At 40.7% G+C, this 18,441-nt stretch overlaps 1 protein-coding gene across 2 annotated transcripts in view; it reads right to left on the bottom strand.

Annotated features, from left to right (window-relative positions):
- Position 1: 1 nt before the first annotated feature.
- LOC101171193 (D(2) dopamine receptor A-like) overlaps positions 2–18,441 on the bottom strand; it is a 36,034-nt gene continuing 17,594 nt past the window's right edge. Inside the window, exons 4-8 of one of the 2 annotated variants that reach the window (XM_023963811.1) lie at positions 12,066–12,202; positions 7,463–7,677; positions 6,684–6,767; positions 6,104–6,452; positions 2–5,167 (exon numbers count right to left, since the gene is read on the bottom strand). In XM_023963811.1, coding sequence (XP_023819579.1) covers positions 4,971–5,167; positions 6,104–6,452; positions 6,684–6,767; positions 7,463–7,677; positions 12,066–12,202 — 982 coding nt within the window. In that variant the 3' untranslated portion in view covers positions 2–4,970. 2 annotated transcript variants of the gene reach the window in all.

The raw sequence follows: 18,441 nt of genomic DNA, 5'->3' as shown, positions 1-18,441 counted from the left end.
ATTTTTTTTTTTGCATCTGTCACTTTAAACAGGATAAAACTAACTAAAGGATAAAAAGTTTTGAAACCAATCAACTTCTGAGAAAAGAAGGCTTCAAAAAGGACAGAAAGAGCCCCCCCCCCGCATTAATTTTCATTACCAGAAAGCACACACAGTAAAGAACAGCTCTTTCCATGCACTGAATAAACTCACAATGTTTGTTCTGGGTCACACGATATTCCATGGAGATGATCAGAGGAGATACAGGACTCCATTTGTTTCCAGCTGGCTATCATCTGCTTTAAATCATCAGTGAATCTAAATCATCTCTGAATGAAATATGGTAAGCTATGATACACTACAAATTTTCTGACCTTTATTTAACAAAAAAAAATTCTATAGAAGCTAATAACAATAAGCTGTCAAGAATAGCCGTGTATTTCCACCAATCAAGAATTCTTTTTAGATAAAAAATAATAAAGTCAGACTGAAATCTTGGTCCAATCCATCACTGTAATGACTCCGCCTTCAGTCTAGTTTTTTCTTTTCAAAGTTTATTGCTGAGTGGGAAGGAGACCGAGTTTTTGTGTGAGGATAAGCAGTAATTGCTAGAGACAGTAGGAGAAGTGTCTACAAGCAGTTTAGGCTCTGAAACTCACCTCTTTGAGAGGGGTTGGACTCTTATATGGTGTTGCTCGTACCCCTAAGCTCGGTCAACATGAGTCAAGGTTCGCAAAAGGACTCCATGTCTGTACCCCCGGGTCGGGGACTGGTCTCGGCTTACGGGTCTAACAGAATACTCTGCCTTCCTGGAATCTCTATAAGGGGTTAGGAGAACTGATTCCAATGAAAGTCTTTTGTCTCCCACATGACACCTGGAAGGGGATTGATCAGGACGAACTACTTCCTTGATGTGAGCTGTGTTTTGTTGTTGGACTTCAATGTCAGTCAGTTCATCCATAACGAACACCATGTTTGAGCACAAGTGCATGTGTGTGCACCCTAATTAGGTCAATGATCATCTTTATGGTGTCATCTGACCTTCAGCCATGTGTCTTAGACACTCAAGTAAAAAGAAGGGAGAAGCTTCCAACTGATCACTACCTAATTTGCAGTCAGAGAAGGAGGCTGGTCACAGAATGGGTAATTCCCAACTGTTTTTTTAGAATCTGTTGGGAATGACTGGCTGAGCCCACTGTCAGTAGAGTCTTCAACTTAACTCCCACATCTGACAGAGAGTCTGCTTTGGAGGTCAAGAAGTAGTTGAATCGAAAGGCAAAGCTCCTGATTTGGTGGTCAGTCTATGTTCCTACCATCAGATGTGGTCGCGAGCTTTGAACCTCTCATAAATGCATTTTTCATTGACTCCCAGTCATGATAGAATAAGTTCCCAAATTCAAGAGGCTATAATAAGGGTGACTGGGTGCTCCCTTAGACATGGGATGAGGAGTTTGGTCACCTGGGAGGAGCTTCTCCTCCTCCACATAGAGAGAGGCCAGTTGAGGTGGCTCAGACATCTCTATTGGGTGCCTTCTGGGGAGTTTTCAGGGCATGTCCTACTGGTTGAGGGATGACCCAGGAGAATACTGACGGATGGTCCGGGAGAGGGGTGGGGGTGGTGGGGGGTTAGTGGAGAGGGATGTCTTTACTAAGACTACTCCCCCTGAAACCCTGGCTCCAGACAAGCAGGAGAAGGTGGATAGTTGGATGGATTCATTTTTATATAGAATTTGGCTGTTTTGCACACTGTTCTGTTTTTACAGCTCCTTTGTTAGTTTTACCATATAAATGACCACATTTGATCTTGACCTCAGACCTTTTAAGTAATAGTCTTTAGGATCAAAAACAATGAAAGGGTTTTATCATTGATTACATCAGCAGATTTAAATTTACAAAGTTGGGACATAAAAATGAAAAAGGTGAAAGGCTGCAAGGAGAGAAGTGGCCTATATATAACAGAGAAACACACAGGAGGACAGATCATAAATATAGTTTAAAGTCCAGAGATAGATTTTTTTTTATAATTAATGTAATATATGCAAGGAAACACAAGGAAAGAGATACGATCAAAATGGTCAGGGAGGTAAGCAGCAACTAAAGGTTAGATACAAAACAACTGCTGACAAAAGTGAGAAAATTATTTTAAATCATAAAGAAATGAAGTCTAAACAAATGTGGATCTTTGTTAAATAGTTTGATAGGTTATATATTTTCATAGGCTTGTTCTTCGGGTTAAAATTTGTTTTCTGAGAATTACTTTGCAATATCCTCCACTTTCCTAAGACTTTGTGTCTTTGTGCAATCGTGTCTTCCGTGTAATTTAGAGAGAGAAGCGATATTTTTGAATAAATCAAAATTGTGTGGTTTTATTTATGGACAGAAGAGGTTTTTTTTTGTTTTTTATAACATCCAAAAGTTTTAAAAGTTCTACTTTAACAATGGATAGGAGCTTTGCTGCAAAACCCAGTGCATTGTCATGCCAAATATGATTAAGATGTTATTAACTAGTATCTGACTCAGACATCTGTAAAAAGCATTGAACTTTCTAAATCTGCTTTCTAAAGCATAATTTTGATCTTGAAAAAATGCAGTAAAATGGATTTTGTTTCATTGTTTTTTGCATCAAAACTAGTGTTGTTACACTTACTCGTCTATTTTATTTTCTGTGATATTTCGAGTGAAACACCTTTTCATGCAGGATTTTTCTAAAGATCTACGACACGAGCTCTTGATATTCAAGTGTGGATCCCTCCGTTCCATCTGCTTCTACCGCGGGGCTAATTTGCATCCACGTTCCCTTGTTTACTGAACTCAAGCTGTTCAGCATCTCACACCTGAGCTTGTCATCTAAAGCACATCCCTGTCTGTGTCTAATTCATTTGGTTTCACTGAGCAGGGAGGAAATGCCTTCTTTCTGCCTCCTTGAAAAAAACAAACAAACATTTAATTTGTTTTATTTTGCTCACAGTAAAAATGAACGGATACGATGTGGGGCATCAAGTCAGTGACTTCTTCCATGAAAAAAGCTTATTACAAGGTGGATTACATCCATTGTGGCTGCTTCTATTTATTTCCTATGATGATAATTGTGACATTTTTATTCTCATGCCTCTCGTTTGCAGATTTTGGGAGGTTTAAAAATGATTTTGGGTGTTCTTGAATGACAAAAAAGGGGCGCAGATAGACCTGGAGTTAGCTTACAGTGCATGGAGGACTGGTCTTTTGTATGTATTCAACAAAAAGTTTAGTGAAAAAAATATTTTTTACATTATAAATTCCTCTTTATATTAAATCTCTGAGTGATCTCAATCCAATTCCCTTTGATTGCATTAAGGTCAGATTCCTTTCCTCTGATAAATGGAATGAATCACCTGATCTCATCTGGCACTTCTGACATTCTACCCTCAGCCTCACCCTTCACTAGCACTCCCATCCTACGCCTCCCCCTCTCAGGTTGATGTAGAGTCTTCTAAATCAAGCCGAAACTCTGAACTCAGATAGATATCCAGCGCCCACTGATTCAGAAAGAGCCAGTGTGCTCTGTCATCACCAAAGGTGGCGCTCACAACGCAGCTTTGACGAGCTGACGTGTTCAGGTTACAAGGGCAGGGACTCAGATCTTTGCTACCAGAGGGAAATCAGTGTACTTTTTTATTCAGTTAATCCAGAAACTTGATTAGAATTCAACAACATTGTCCAAATCACAATTATTTTTTCTGTGACTCCGGCACAGTTAGCTTTGTTCAATGTCCCTCCCCCAGCAGGTAGTCATTTTCCATTAACAATTTTCTTTTATGTTGGTAAAAAAAGAGAAAAACATCCACACAAAAGCTTCTGAAGTAGTAAAAGATGCACGATTGTTGAACGAAGCAAACAAGCTTTACAACAGTACTGTGTGTGTTCGCGGTAAACTGGCTGTTGGCCACTCACACATACTTTTTATTTCCTTTGTGAACAAAAAAAAAAAGCAATTTTATATTCTTAATGATTTTCTGACAAGAAGGGTAATGTGTGCTTTAAAATCATACAAACCTGCATTCCCACTTGTTTGCAGACACACTGCTTTTTTTAACTTAATTTATTTATCATCCATACCTAGTGTTATAGGTGAAAAGTTAATATTAATGAGACAAATTTCACATTAAGCTAACAATCTGAAAACAAAATCCCTTTTTTTTCTATGTCTACTGCTAAAAACATAAACATAAAAGTAACTTTTGTGCATATTTATTGTTTTATCAACAGCATAAAAGCCCCAGGATTTACTTTTTATCTTCTATGTACGCTTGAATATATAAACCAGTCACTCCAGCTTGATGCGATTCCGGAGATGCGTCAAAAGTGGGGAAAATATTGAAAAGTTCTGGGCGTCAACATGACACAAATATTAGAGCCCGACATCAAAGTTAGTGTCATTTTTCTGCCTCATTCTCTCCTCTCCAACAAAAAAAGTACATGTAAACACTAAAAAACCCATAGGATGCTTGTCAATGCTCCAAGAAAATCGAGTCTGACGAGAATCAACTGTTCTAGTAGAGTAGGAAAACAGTCACGTCTCAGCAAATCTCACTTTGACTTTGCATGCTGTGGTGAGATATCGACTTCTCACATTCCTTTCACAGATTATATACACAACACAGTGCATGTCATTTCTTCTAAAGATGCTTCCAGCTTGTTTGTGTTTCTTGTTTCTGTCTTCTACATGCCATAACACTCTTTGTTTGCAATTGTCTTGTGGTTTCTTTTATGTCTGCTGTCATCCTCTTGTTTTTTCTGTTTGTTCTGTCATTGTCTGAGCTCCCGGTTTTGTCTATTAAAGCCTCCAAGTCAGTATTAGCTTGACTTCTCAAATGTCCAGATATCTTCTTTTTTTTGCCTCGGTCTTTGTTTCAGTGCATCAAAATGCATCAGAGGTTTCTTACTTTCATCCCAATACTTCTTACCAGTCTCAGGCTTTCATGAAAGCATGAATTCCTAAGGCTGTCAGCAGTCTAGCAGTGCAGGATCTTAATGAAGGCTTTGCGAAATTCAATGTTGAAAGTTGTGTAAATGACAGGATTGACGGCGCTGTTGAGGTAACCCAGCCAGGTGACGGCGCTGTACAGCGAGGGCGAGATGCAGCAGCTCCTGCAGTGCGCTTTGAGCACATGAGTGAGGAAGAACGGCAGCCAGCAGATGATGAACACACCTGAGAAAGAAAAGGGAAATGTGGATTACAGGACACGCGTGCAGTAAAGAATCAGCTTTAATGATTGTTGCTAAGCTTCAAAAACGATAAATATCAGTGGGGAATCATCTCTGACTGTACAGTACATTAACACTGGAGGATTACAGCACAAAAAAAAGATTGATAAGAGCAAAACATTTCAGTCAAAGTGCACATAACAGAACATTCCGTTCACTTCATTTAAGATAATTGCAGTGAGCATCAGATGTACTGTTTTTTTTTTTTTAAAACCCATCCTTTTAACCTTAAATATTATGTCTAAGCTATGAAATAAGAGACAAAGAGTGTGGCATAGTTTCAATGCATCATACAAATTTGGATGTGGAATGTGAAAATTTCAATGCAAATGTAAAAAGAAAAAAAAAAGAGAAAATTTTTCCATTTATAAGAATTGACACACTCCAATCATCTTTTGATCTATTTTCACAGTGTTGTCCTTTATTTATAATTATATCATTTTTAGCCAAAATCAAAACACCTGTGTCGTTTTCTATGGCATAGATTCTGCAAAGTGGCTGTAACTCATTAGAAATTCACCTCTAGTTGTTGGCGGGAGTGTTGACGCAGAGCAACCCCACCCCCCTTCCCCTCCCTGTTGCAGAGTGTAAGTGTATGTGCTTGTGGTCCACTCAGTGTATTTTCTACATATCCATCATGAGAAAAATGCTACTTGTAAATGTTAAAAAAACACCAAGAACTTAACCTTCAACAGAGTGGATCTTTCTTTTTTTAGTGATCATTGTTTTACTTACACTTTTCAAAATGATTCTAGTATTTATTTGTATTTAATAAATCATTTTGAAAATTGATTTATTTGTAGTGTGCATATGAAAATAGACGGAACATGGCTCACTCTAAAAGTGAGCATCTCATTACTTAGTCTGTTTTTCTGCTCACCCAGCACGATGGCGAGCATCTGTGTGGCTTTCCGCTCCTTCTGCTGTGACAGCCTCCCTCTCACCCTCTCCTTGGTGGTGCCCCATTTCTCTCTGCTTCCGCTGCGTCCCTTCCATCCTTCGCACCCCCTCATGCCGTCCTCAAGGGTGGCAGGGCGAGGCGTCAGGGCCGATCTCGTCACAGACGGGGGAAGGACAGGCGCAACTGAGATGGAAAGCGAGATTCCAGTCCGCGGCGAGTGGGACGCGGTCTGGGGGGCGGGAAGAGGGGCTCGGCTTTGCTCGGTCTGGGGCAGAAACTGACCTGGTTCCACTTCCAGAGGGTGGACAACTGCCTCCTTCACCAGAGTCTGACACAGAGAGGGAGAAATGAGGCTGTTAAGGGATGCATAATTTGGGGGACAAAGAGAAGCGTGGCTGCTTGTTATGAGGAAAGATGAAACAGAAATAACGCAAGACTGTTGGTGGGGAGAGTATGATGAGATGCAGGAAGAGCATCATTAAATCCTTGTGCAATTTACAGAAGAGATCCTAAAAAGTGGAGATGAACAGAGTCTGCCTGCTTGATCGTTAGAAGTTACCACTTTCTTGCGCTGAGGAGCTGCAGTGGTGGGTCTCAGGATCAGGGTGCACAGTTTCACATCTTCTGGTTGTGTACATTTATTCTGGAGCAGCACAAAACAAAAATAAAAGAGAAAGCACAAAAAATAGTGTCAGTACATTGTGTTATTAGCTCTGCCATCTATCATCTTGCTCGCATCTCGCCTATTTGAGTTTTTAGAGGTAACTTTTTTTTTCTGAAACAAAAAGAAAAATATTTCACCAGTGATCAAGAAAAAAGTAAAAAAAAAAAAAAAAAAACGTAAAATCCAAATCACTTTTCAATTTTATACAGTTTTAATTTAAAAAAATCAGTTGGAGACACTTTTAAAATGAAGATTACCTATGAAACACTTTTGAAAGGTATACTTGGCAGATCTGGTTGAAAGATGAATGCAATGAATAAAGATAATAAAAAGAACCATAGATGCTTTATAACACGCCTTTTCCATGCGGTGTGTTAAATTAAATCTACTTGTGTAAAAATTAACTGTATTTATTTTCTCAGCCAACAGTTTTCCTACAGTAGAATGAGTTGAAAGGAGATGTTATTTAATTTATGATTTAAAAAAATCAGCTAAAATCAAGGTGTTCCTTTAAGTGTTTTAAAATTACCCTCCAACAAAAAAAGACAAAATACATTTGATATATAAAAAATAAAAAACGAAACATTTTTGTTGGATCCATCGTCCTGTGGGTCGGAGGGTTTTCATGGTGTACATCTATGAGGGATCTGCTCCATCGCATCCTCAAACTTTACCTTCTGATGTCGACTTTCTCTGGTGTCAGTGCCGGTTTGGGTGAACAGGCCGTGTCTGCGAGGAGGGCCGGTGCGTCTGCCTCGCCTGCGCAGCACCACGCAGATCTGGGCGTAGACCAGCAATGTTACGATGAAAGGAACGTAGAAGGACGCCACAGATGAGTACACCACGAAGGCTGGGTCTGCAAAGCTGCACGTGGTGCCTTCACGATTGGCTGATGCAGGAAACAACATACAAATAAAAAAAAAAAAAAAATTGTCATTTTTCTTTCATTAAAATTTCCTCTACTTGACCGGTCCAACTGCTAACTAACCTTGTGTTTACAAATATACACCTTGTGTCAAAAGGTGTATATTTGTACAAACCCCTTTTGTAATTTAGGCTAAACTTTATTTATATTGATTACATTTGTATCCTTTATTTTGTTGGACTGGACGGAAAGGAAGAAGAGGAAAGAAGGGAGGGATTGTTGGAGACACAAGGGCACAGAAGAAAGGGTCAAAACAGGAGTTAATGAAATCTGGAGGATGGTTAAAGAACTGGTGGGGGGCTGCAATCATCAAGCAACAAGATACTGGAGGATTATCATCAGTCCTGTCTGGTGTAAATGTTAGTCAAAAGGGGCGGGGCCTGTCCACACACATACTCACGTGTTTCAAACATACCTGTTGGCTCCAAAAATCTTCACATACAATCATGTCAACATGTACTCAACACAACTACAGTTCACACGGACATATGCATACAAACCAACACGTGTAAAGCATTTCATTCTGTCACACATACTATTTGTGCAAAGGTCAGCTGACACCTGTTCTCAGGTGGGTGTCTGAAAGATTAATTCTTCAAAGCCTTAAGTTAGCAAAAAAAAAAAAAGTTCAAGACACACCTGACTTTTGGACTTTTTGCACAGCCTTCATGGTTACTGGAGTCGTTTTACAGGCTGTTTCGTAAAATACGTCTTTGATCCTAAAAACCAATTCTCTGAAAACATTTATCGTGGAGTTTTGACGCTCTGAATCTTCTTGTGGCTTGAATTACATTTGAGTCTTTTCATGATGAAAGTTGAAACATATAGTCAAGACATTTAAAAGTTAACTTCTGATTAATGTTTGACTTGTTTTATCCCTTTTAAAGCAAAACTGTTACATTATAACAAACAGGGCCTGATTTCTGTCAGTTCCTCATTGTGGGAAAAGGTAGAGTCTCAGCAGGATGTGCACACTGCTGCCCTCCACTGGTTGTTGTCAACCCAGTGAAATCTGCATAAAAAACACACCCAAGTCATTTGATTTTGATACCGATACTCAACCCTGATCGGAAAAAACATTTTTAAAATCTGGGAAAAAAAATGTTATAAACTGATCCAGTTGGTCCCTATTTTTATTTTATTCACCTTCTTTTTTCTTTTAACTCTTAAACAGAGTACTTCTGTAAAAGTAGCATCAACAATCAAGTAAAAATAGTGCAACTATGAACTAGAGAAAAATATTCAACTATAAACGAGTACAAACTGGTGATTATTGGTCATGTGAGAAAGTTTAAAAATGTAGTTCCTTTGGAACTACAAGTCTTTTTTGATTCATTATTATCCATGTTTACCTAAAAAATTCTCAAAAATAGAAGTGATTTTCTCTGAAAAAATCTTTGTTGCAGTATGCCAGGAAGGTAATAGTTATTTATGGGAGAAAGTTTGGTGACTGTAGGATGTTTAGAACATTTTTGATCAGATGTCACCACATCTCTATTAAAAATGAAAAACAAGGACTTTAATTACAATTTATTAGTTGCGGTTGTTTTTGAGAGATAACGGATTTATTTCATTATTATTATTTAAATGAACTTTTTCCCAGAGCTTACACTCTGCAGCTATATCACTGTTGGCAGCAGGAGAGAACTGTTCTCATTAAAAAGAAACAAAAAACCCATCTTCTTTTTGTTCAAATGTTTTTATATGCCATGAGTTTAAGTGTTTATTAAAGGAGTTTTTGAGCCCCGAAGTCAGAATCTGTGAACAGGTTGCTAACTTTACCAAACTGTTTCTGTTTACCTCCTGCTCAATCTGTGCTTTGCAGCAGCAACATGACTTCTACTACATTTATTTAAAACAACAATCTTGAAATATACATCGCTGATCAAAACAACTATAAAAAAAACTGGATAACCGAGCCTGATCGGGAGACAAAATCCAATTTTGATCGAGTCTACAACCTGATTCCGGAAATCCCAAGTTTGCATGACTGAAAAACCCACTTCACTTCAGAAAATTGGGAAAAACTGTCCGTGTTCCAGCTGATGTGAGTTAACTTTGTGATGAAGTAGCAGAAAGAAGATAGATTTGCTGTTGTATGACGACTGGAGGATTTTAGTGATCCTTCATGAACCCATTGAATTATCAGAGCAGCTTCATTTCCATGCATAATGGCGCGTTCTTGTTTCTCCACTGTTTTCTTTGAAAGTTATGTCCTGCTTAAAACAGAAGCACTGTTTTTTTTGTGAAGAGATAGTCTTCCCTGATTTAAACTTGTAAGCCGCAGTAACTCCAAGAATTAGTTGGGAAAGAGAGCAACACTGCTTGCGAAATGTATTCATGTTGAGTGACCAATGGTGACTTGGGTCAGTTAACTGTCTAATTTGGTTCAAGGATGAAATGTAATGCAATAAATTAGGCTCTAGATAAAAAAAAAACAACAACATTACACGTATCTATTAATTTGTTATGACACGGAAAAGGAAAACATTTACTGGTATGTTTTAGTCTAAATTCAGCCTGCCTGTAAACGTATTCCTACTTTCTACTGACGGCACTTCTCCTTCGTGAGGCCACAATCTAATTAAGGCTTATGTGTCCAATTATTTCAAAGTCTGTAATCTCCTTCCTTTGATGAGAGCAAATTACTGAAGTAAGAACCACTTAAGAGTTCAGCATGAAACTGGCATGGAACTTCTTTTTTATTTTAGATCCCAAATAAGAGATCAATTTAAGACATGTTTTTTATTATAATACTGAAGAGGTGGGGTAATTAATAAGATAAAAGATGCTCTCCTGCAATTAATTTGAAACACCAAAATACATTTTCAGAAGAAAAGTAAAGTGGGACCCAAACTTACTTAAATATCTGATACATTTCTATTTGATTTGTAAATGCAGAATAATGATTGAATCATAAAGAAAGCAGACAGTTATTATATAGGACCTAAAAGAGGAGGATCTTTTTGTAGGATTGCTAAGAAAGCCATGTGGGGAGATTAATGGGGATTTGTTATGTGGGGGAGGCTCTGTGGTTTTCAGGGATTTACTGAGTTAATGTGTATGTTCAAACACACACACACCGCTAAATCTGTCTGACATTTCACAAACTGTACAAACAAGCGTACATTCACTCTGGTTTACACAAAAGTCTGTTATCGTATGGCTGACTGGTTGCAGAGCTGCATGTATGTTGTGTTTGATGTCTTCCTCACATCACACATGTTGTGGTTTTTGTTATTGTGTCAGATTATGTCATTTAAAGTCATGTACTTGTTGACATATTTCTGCTTTTAAAATGTCCAAGACTTCATTTTATGAGTGATTTCTCCCATGAATCTTTTTTTTATTGCTGGCCTTTAATTCCCAGCTTATTATCATTTTAAACTGTCAACCCCCAAGGTACCCCGAGAAAACAGCAAACATCCCTGTTTTGTTCTGGATGTGCACACTTAAAGTCACACACTCCAATCATGTTTTTTATATCATATTTGCATTAATAGTAAGAAAATGGAAATTTTTATAGTTTTCTTTTTATTGTTTTCCATTTACATTAAATCACATTAAAAATACATTATTTTGGACCAAAAAGCTTCATAACAGCCGCATTTCTGTTGTAAGCCGATGAATCAAGGCCCTTGAGTGAGTTGAAAGTATTAGCCTTTATACAAAAACTAAATAGCTTTTGCAGACTCGTAGAGTCTGACAGAACAGTGCGTAGAATATTGCTCTGCATGTCTATAAACCACACTGTTTGCCTCAGGAGGAAAAGGAAAATGCAGTTTTAAGTTAAGGGAGAAAATAGAGATTTTTTGTTTTGTCCTCAAAAAATTCTGAATTAAGACTTTGTGGCTCCTACTGGGTTACAGTCAGTAAGAAAATCGACCAAAATATCTCTTTAAGTGGTGACGGTTGCAGACCCAAGCCCTAAATCAATTGTAGCATCTCATGGTAAAGTCTTTTTGAGGAAGGATTGCTTTAAGCATCTTGACAGTCATTTTTACTACTTTGTTTTAACCACAGTGTCGTGTGTCAAAGGGGTCAAACTGAGCAGTGACATCACCTCTGGAAGTGAAGGATCTCCACAACAACATGAAACTTTGATGAACATGACAGAAGAGCTAAATCTGAACCCACATCCAAGAAGTGAAATCTTTATGTTTGTAGTAAAACAATCATCTGTTGGTTTCATTTCTATTCCTGGGTTATGAAAATAATTCCCATAGTTCCTGAAATGGAGCAGCCAATGGGATCCCTGGTTTGTCAGAAACTGGGGATTATTTCAGATTCTGACGTTAGATGTCAACTTTAATAGAAAAAAAAGAATTAAAAAGTAAAAGGAGGATTTTTACCAGTGTTGTTCAGACCGAACAGCAAAGGGCAGGAGATGGCAAAAGAGAGGAACCAGACGACGGCGATCATGACGGCCACCCTCCTCCTGGAGCTGTATCTGGTGTTGTAGAGCAACGGCATAGCCACTGCTGTGTATCTGTAACGATGCATGCACACAGGTATGTCAGAAACCACAGGAGTCATGTAGCTGTCTTTTTTTTCTCCAAAACTCATGCTGCTCACATTTCACCACCAAATGGTGTCATCCTCAGAAACTCATGTCATGCTCTCGTATATTTTAAAGTAAACTTGACGGATGAATTTTTAGGTTCCACTCAAACTGACAAAACTTGTCATTTTCTGGTTTTAAAGCCAGAAGGATACAAGAACCAGAATCAGAATCAGAAATACTTTATTGATCCCACACATATCCCATAGATATTGAAACCAGCTGTAGTCATTTTGGTATGAATGCAGGTAAAGGTAAACTGAAGTGCAGATGCTAATAATCCCAAAAGCTGCTGCAGGGTCACAGACCGAGATATAAGAGAGCTCTTAAGAGTTAACACACGAAATACGAATTTCCAGAGACTTCATTTTATGTCTGGAATTTTGTTTATTATTTTTTTTACTTTAACTTTTAACCTGTCCACCAGCTGAGTAATCAGATAAGAGCTGAAGGCCTCTTGTGTTGGACACATGTTACTGTTACAACAGGTGCGTTAGGAATCTTCTGATTCCCAAGATGTATATTTGTATAAACCCCTTTTGTAATTTAGGCTAAAATTTATTTATTTTTATATTGATTATCTTTGTAAATTGTTTCTCATTGGACCGGACGGAAAAGAAGAGGAAGGATGAAGAGAGGGATGTTAGAGAAGGGGGGAAGGGGAAAAGAAAGGGGGGGGAAAAAGGAAAAAGAAGGATGATTATGGAAGGGGAGGTAGAATTATAAAGCAACCAGCAACAATTTGCTGAAGGCTTAAAATCATTGTGGTCAGGTGTAAATGTTAGTCTAAAATGGGCAGGGCCTGTTCACACACACATTCAAATGTTACCAATGTGATCAGGTAGATTCTGGTAGATCAAATTCTGTTTTTTTTTTTTTTTTTCAACTTGTCCTGTCCAACAGCTGGGCAGACAGATGAGAGCTGAGGGCCTCTTGTGTTGGACATATTTTACAGTAACAAGAGGGGTTATTAATCTTCAGACAAACCAAAGGTATGTCTGAATAAACCCCTTTGTAATTGAGGCCAAACTTTATTAATTTCAATCATGTCTGAAAATCTTTGGTGTTGGACCGGACGGAAAAGGAAAGAGGGGAAGAAGAGAGAGGGACGTTAGAGAGAGGGGGGGTAGGAGGGTGATAATAGGAGGGGAAGGGGGATAAGACCATGAAGCAGCATAAAGCAACAAGTTTACTGGTTGTTAATCATTATGGTAAGGTTCAAATGTAGTAAAAAAAAAAAAAAAAAGGGCGGAGCCTGTCCACACACACACACTCAAATGTTATAAACACACCTGCTAGCTGCAAAAATGTCCACCTGTCGACATGTACACAAAACAGATAGTGTTCACACGCATACTTATGCCTTAAAACCAACTAGTGTGAAATATTTCAGTCATTCAATCATGCAAACTGTTAGTGCAAAGGTGAGCTAACACCTGTGCTCAGGTGAGTGTTTATGTTCTTCTAAAATGGATGGTGGAACGTGAAAAGAAGGAGGGAGAGTGCCCAGCCATCCCCACCCCAAGACCCCCACCGCAGCAGCAGCGGCAGCCGGAATCCCCCCAACGCCACACGGGAACCGGCAGGGAACAACCGCCGCCCGGGCGACCAAGCCCGCCACCCAGGCCAGGGCCAGCAGGGCCGCCGCAAGGCCCCCAGAGCCAGAGGCCAGGGAGGCACGGAGGGAAAGAGAGCGCCGCCCCAGCCCAGCCAGGAGAGCGGCCCCCGCCACGCCGGGAGAACCCAACGCAGGGCCCCACCGGAGAAGGACGCCCACAGCCCCAAACGAGCACCCCACAACCACCCAGGAGTTCCGGGCATCCCCCCGCCCCAACCCCAGGTACGAGCCAGGACCCCCCAAGGGAGACCCGCTCCGCACTCCAGGCAGCCATCCGCCCGGCCCACGGTTGGTCCAGGGAGGAGCGAGGCAGGGGCCCGCCGCCCCCGCCCAGGAGGGGGGAACCCCGGGGAAAAAAAGAGGGCCCACAAGGGGGGTTGTAAATATGGCCCGACCAGGCTCGGCCACAGTTGGAAATTTGGCGGGGCCCAGCACTCAGGAGCAAGGACCAGAACCCACCCCCCAGGGACCAGACACCCCCGGCTCAGATGTAATGTGAACCCCCCCACCGCGCGGAGAGAGCACCGCCGGGCCCAGGAAGCCGGCACCCCGGGGACACGGCCGCCGTTGCAAAGGGGCCCGTACCCCCCACCAGGGAAGAGGTAGGGGACAGATGGACCCAGGTCCCACCTTCCTTGCAAAATGTGTGTGCGTGTATGTGTGTTTGAGAGGGTGTGTGTGTGCATGTGTGTGTGTTTATGTTGGGATGTATATATTGAGGGGGGAGGGGTGTGTGTACTAAGGGGGGTGCAGTTAAAATTGGCGGGTAGGGCACTAAGGGGACATCTCCTGATTGCTCACAGTGACGTCCCCTCACCCTCCCCACCAAGGGGCCCTAAATGTCTAAGGTGCGGTTAAAATTGGCGGGTAGGGTGCTAGGAGGACATCCGCTGCTTGCTGGCAGTGATGTCCAAGCACCCCCCCTACCAAGGGCCCTACATGTCTAAGGTGCAAATAAAACCGAAAGAGGGGGGGCCCACTCCATACGGCAACCATAGGAGGGGGGCCACTGCCTAGTAAACCCCCCCCCCCAAGGCTCATCGCATGCTAAGCCCCCCACCCCCTCACCCTATTACGAGGTTATATGAGGAAGGGGGTAAGTTGGACAGCTGATAGACTGTCCCCCGGTGGTCAAACAGCTGTCCCCCCCCCCCCCCCAGCAAGGGGGCCAGATCAAATTCTGTTTAAGGAGACGAACAACCAGATACAAGTGTTCAAAAGGTTTATCGTCCATAGGAAGTGTCCACCCTCCAGCAGTTTAAACGCTCCACCCAATCTAATAAATCAATTAAAAAAAAACCTTGAGGTTCCATGGTTCAATGGGTCCAACTTTGCTGTCTCAGTCATGTGGCTGAGCCCAGCCTCTACGCTCCAAGCACCGCTCATTTAACTCCTGTGGTGTGCCTTTCTTCTGTTTCAAGTCCTGCTGTTCATCCTTTTTGAAGGGTCAAAACACCGACCGACCCTGATCACACACCTGCGACTCATTAGCAGATTTGTCACGAGACATTTAAAGGCCCTTGGAGTTTTAAGCTGCACAACCAGGATCAATGACAAAAAACAAAAATACAAAAACCAAAATGGTACAAGAAGGTACAAGAAAATAACCCTTTGACACCAGCATTCCTGCTGGCTCCAAAATTCTTCAAACATGTCAACATGTACACAATACTGCCACATTTCACACGCACATACATATGCATACAAACCAACACACGTAAAGCATTTTATTCACCTGTGCCTGAATGATGTTCTGCTGGGGTGGATGATGGAATGTAAAAAAAAAAATAGGAGAGTGCCCGGTCATCCCCATACCCGACACCCAGTATAGCAAATAGAGGAAATCCGCCCGCCCGGAGAACACCCCCAGCCACAGACGAGCAACCCACCACCACTTAAATCCCGGGGAGGAGCCAGGGCCCCCCATGGGAGACCCGCCCCATGCTCCAGGCGGCCACCCACCTAGCCCGCGGAGGGTCCAGGAGAGAGCAAGGCAGCGGCTACCCTTCCCCCACAAGGGACAGGGAAGATCAGAGATCCCACCTTTCTTGTGTGTTTGTGAGTGTTCAAGTGTATGTTGAAGTGTATGGTGTTGTGGGGTAAAGGGTGTGTGTACTAAAGGGTGCAGTTAAAATTGGCGGGTAAGACATCTTCCGCATGCTGGCAGTGATGTCAGAGAACCCTCTCACCACATGTCCAAGGTGCAATAAAACCCGAGAGGGGACGGACCCGAATCCAGGTGGCAACCATGCCTGGAATTAAAAAAACATGTATTTTGCTGGCAAAAGTCTAGTGAATAGACCAAGTCAGGGTTCTCCTAGTAACAAATATTTAATCATATATAATCAATCACATTTAATTTGACCGTCGTGCAGATGTAGGGCGGTGGACAGGTAATTCAACCTCCAATCGTAAGATTGGATTGAATTTGGTTCAATTCCCGCCTTTCCCGCCCATGTGTTGAAGTGTCCTTGGGCAAGACACTGAACTCCACCTTGCCTCTGGTGGGAGGTTGGCGCCAGTGTTTGGCAGCGGAGCCGCCACCAGTGTGTGAATGTGTGTGTGTGACTGCAAGTGCTTTGGGCCTTTGAGGAAGGTCGAAAAGCGCTATACAAGTATACGCCATTTACCATGTTAATTCACAACATTTCCCCTTTTTTTTGCTTTGCAACATTTATTTTATTCATTATTTGCACATTAGAACTAAAGTGGGAGGTTACGTCCCCAGAGATGGAACATCATTTCAAAAAGTTTCAAGAGATCATAAACGAGAGACAGAGTAGAAACCAAACAAAAGAGTACAAATAGAAACTACACATAACACACACACAGGGGGTCTCAATATCCACATCTATCTAACATGACATTTGAAACATTACTTCACCCAAAATCCTTTGAAAGAACTTTAGAAGAGTCTCAGAACAAGAGGGGTGAATGAAAAACCCTGAAAAACATGCTCAGCCCCACGTTCCAACATCTCTCTGCCTTAAAACAAAAGAATTGATCCGGTTTTCCTGAAGCAGCTCCCAAACACGAGCAGTTTGCCTCTCCAAGGTTTCCACAAAAGAAAAATAAAATCAGTCGAAAGAAATACTGAACTTTGATTGTAAAGCGGAACTCAGAACAATTGTTGTGTGTGCTAGCATTTAGTATTTATATATATCTTGGCAACAACTGAGCTGATGATGTTGGCAGCAGCTGATTTGAATTACAAAAAAAAAAAAAAACTCATAAGGCTGAACTTTATCTGAAGTAAGTGAAAAACATTGATTATATCAAACAAAGCATGCTACTTTTGTTTTCCCCTGATTGAAATTACAGCACATGGAAGCACATAATAGTTGTTTTCTTTAAAAAAAACAAAAAACAAAGTTGACTCAGGTGGATGACTCAGTCTGTTTTGGAAAGTGCTTTATTATTGTCCTTCTTAAAACAATCCCACTTTCTTGCAGGTAAACAGGTATTTTAGCCAAAGTGAAGGGTCTTTACACTCAATCATTTTCCTGATAGTTGAGGGCAGATCTCTTGAACTTAACTCTGAATATCAAATATCAAAAAATAAATATAAGTAAACGTGAAGTTCCACTTCAATTATCTTCTGATATATTTTCGAACCGTTCCCAGTGGTCTTTTAAAAAAAATCATTTTGATGCTATTTTAGTCTGTGTCAATTTCTTAGGACATATTTTGTGCAGAGCAGCAGGAGTTCGTTAGAAATTCGCCTCCGAGTTGTGAGCGAGACCGCTGGTGCGAGGAAAGCCCGCCCCCCGTTCCCCTTTTCATTGCTGAGAGCTTGGACTTTGTGGCCCGCTCAGCTACATACATCACAAACAAGCTCTATGTCCAACTGCATTTTTTTTTGTCAGCTCTTGATACATTTTAAGCTTGATTGTCTTAAAATATGTCCTCCATCATCAGAAAATGCCACAAAAACATGTTGAAAAAACACCATTTTCATCAGAGTGGCTCTTTAATACTCCAACTGAATTACCTGTTGCTGCTTTGTGGATGTCTGCTAGAATTTTTTTCTCTTTCCAGATGACACATTTACAGAAGAATCTGTGCATCTCTTGGTGAAATGTGCATACATATTTAATGTGCGGTGGATGGGAGCACAATATTCTATCTACAGGCCAAAATTATAATTGTGAGCAACATGAGCAGAGGTATGAAAATAACTCTTAATAATCATGGCTAATTATTACAATGAGGCACAACTGAATGTGAGATATTTAGTTACCTCTATAAAAAGCTTTGTGGACACTGACACTGTAAGTCATGTCGTGTGCTTGAATGTTTTGATATTAGCTGTCGAATAAAATAAAAAACTCTTTTTTGGGGTTTTGCAACCTTATTAGACTGAATAGACTTTTACTTAGAAGAATCTGGGTTAAGCCATTCCATGTACTGGTAATCTTTTTAGGATGTATTGGTCTCTTTCTGTTCCGATTTACAATTGTCCTAATTTTCTCTGGTTTGCTATGAAAAATTAATAAAGATTCTGTTCTTAGTGCACTGCTTTACACAATTCCAAACTAATGTGGCCTGA

The sequence above is a fragment of the Oryzias latipes genome, chromosome 16 (genome assembly GCF_002234675.1).
Source record: "Oryzias latipes chromosome 16, ASM223467v1".
Taxonomy (NCBI): Eukaryota; Metazoa; Chordata; class Actinopteri; order Beloniformes; family Adrianichthyidae; genus Oryzias; species Oryzias latipes.
This window is presented reverse-complemented; position numbering and strand designations above follow the sequence as displayed.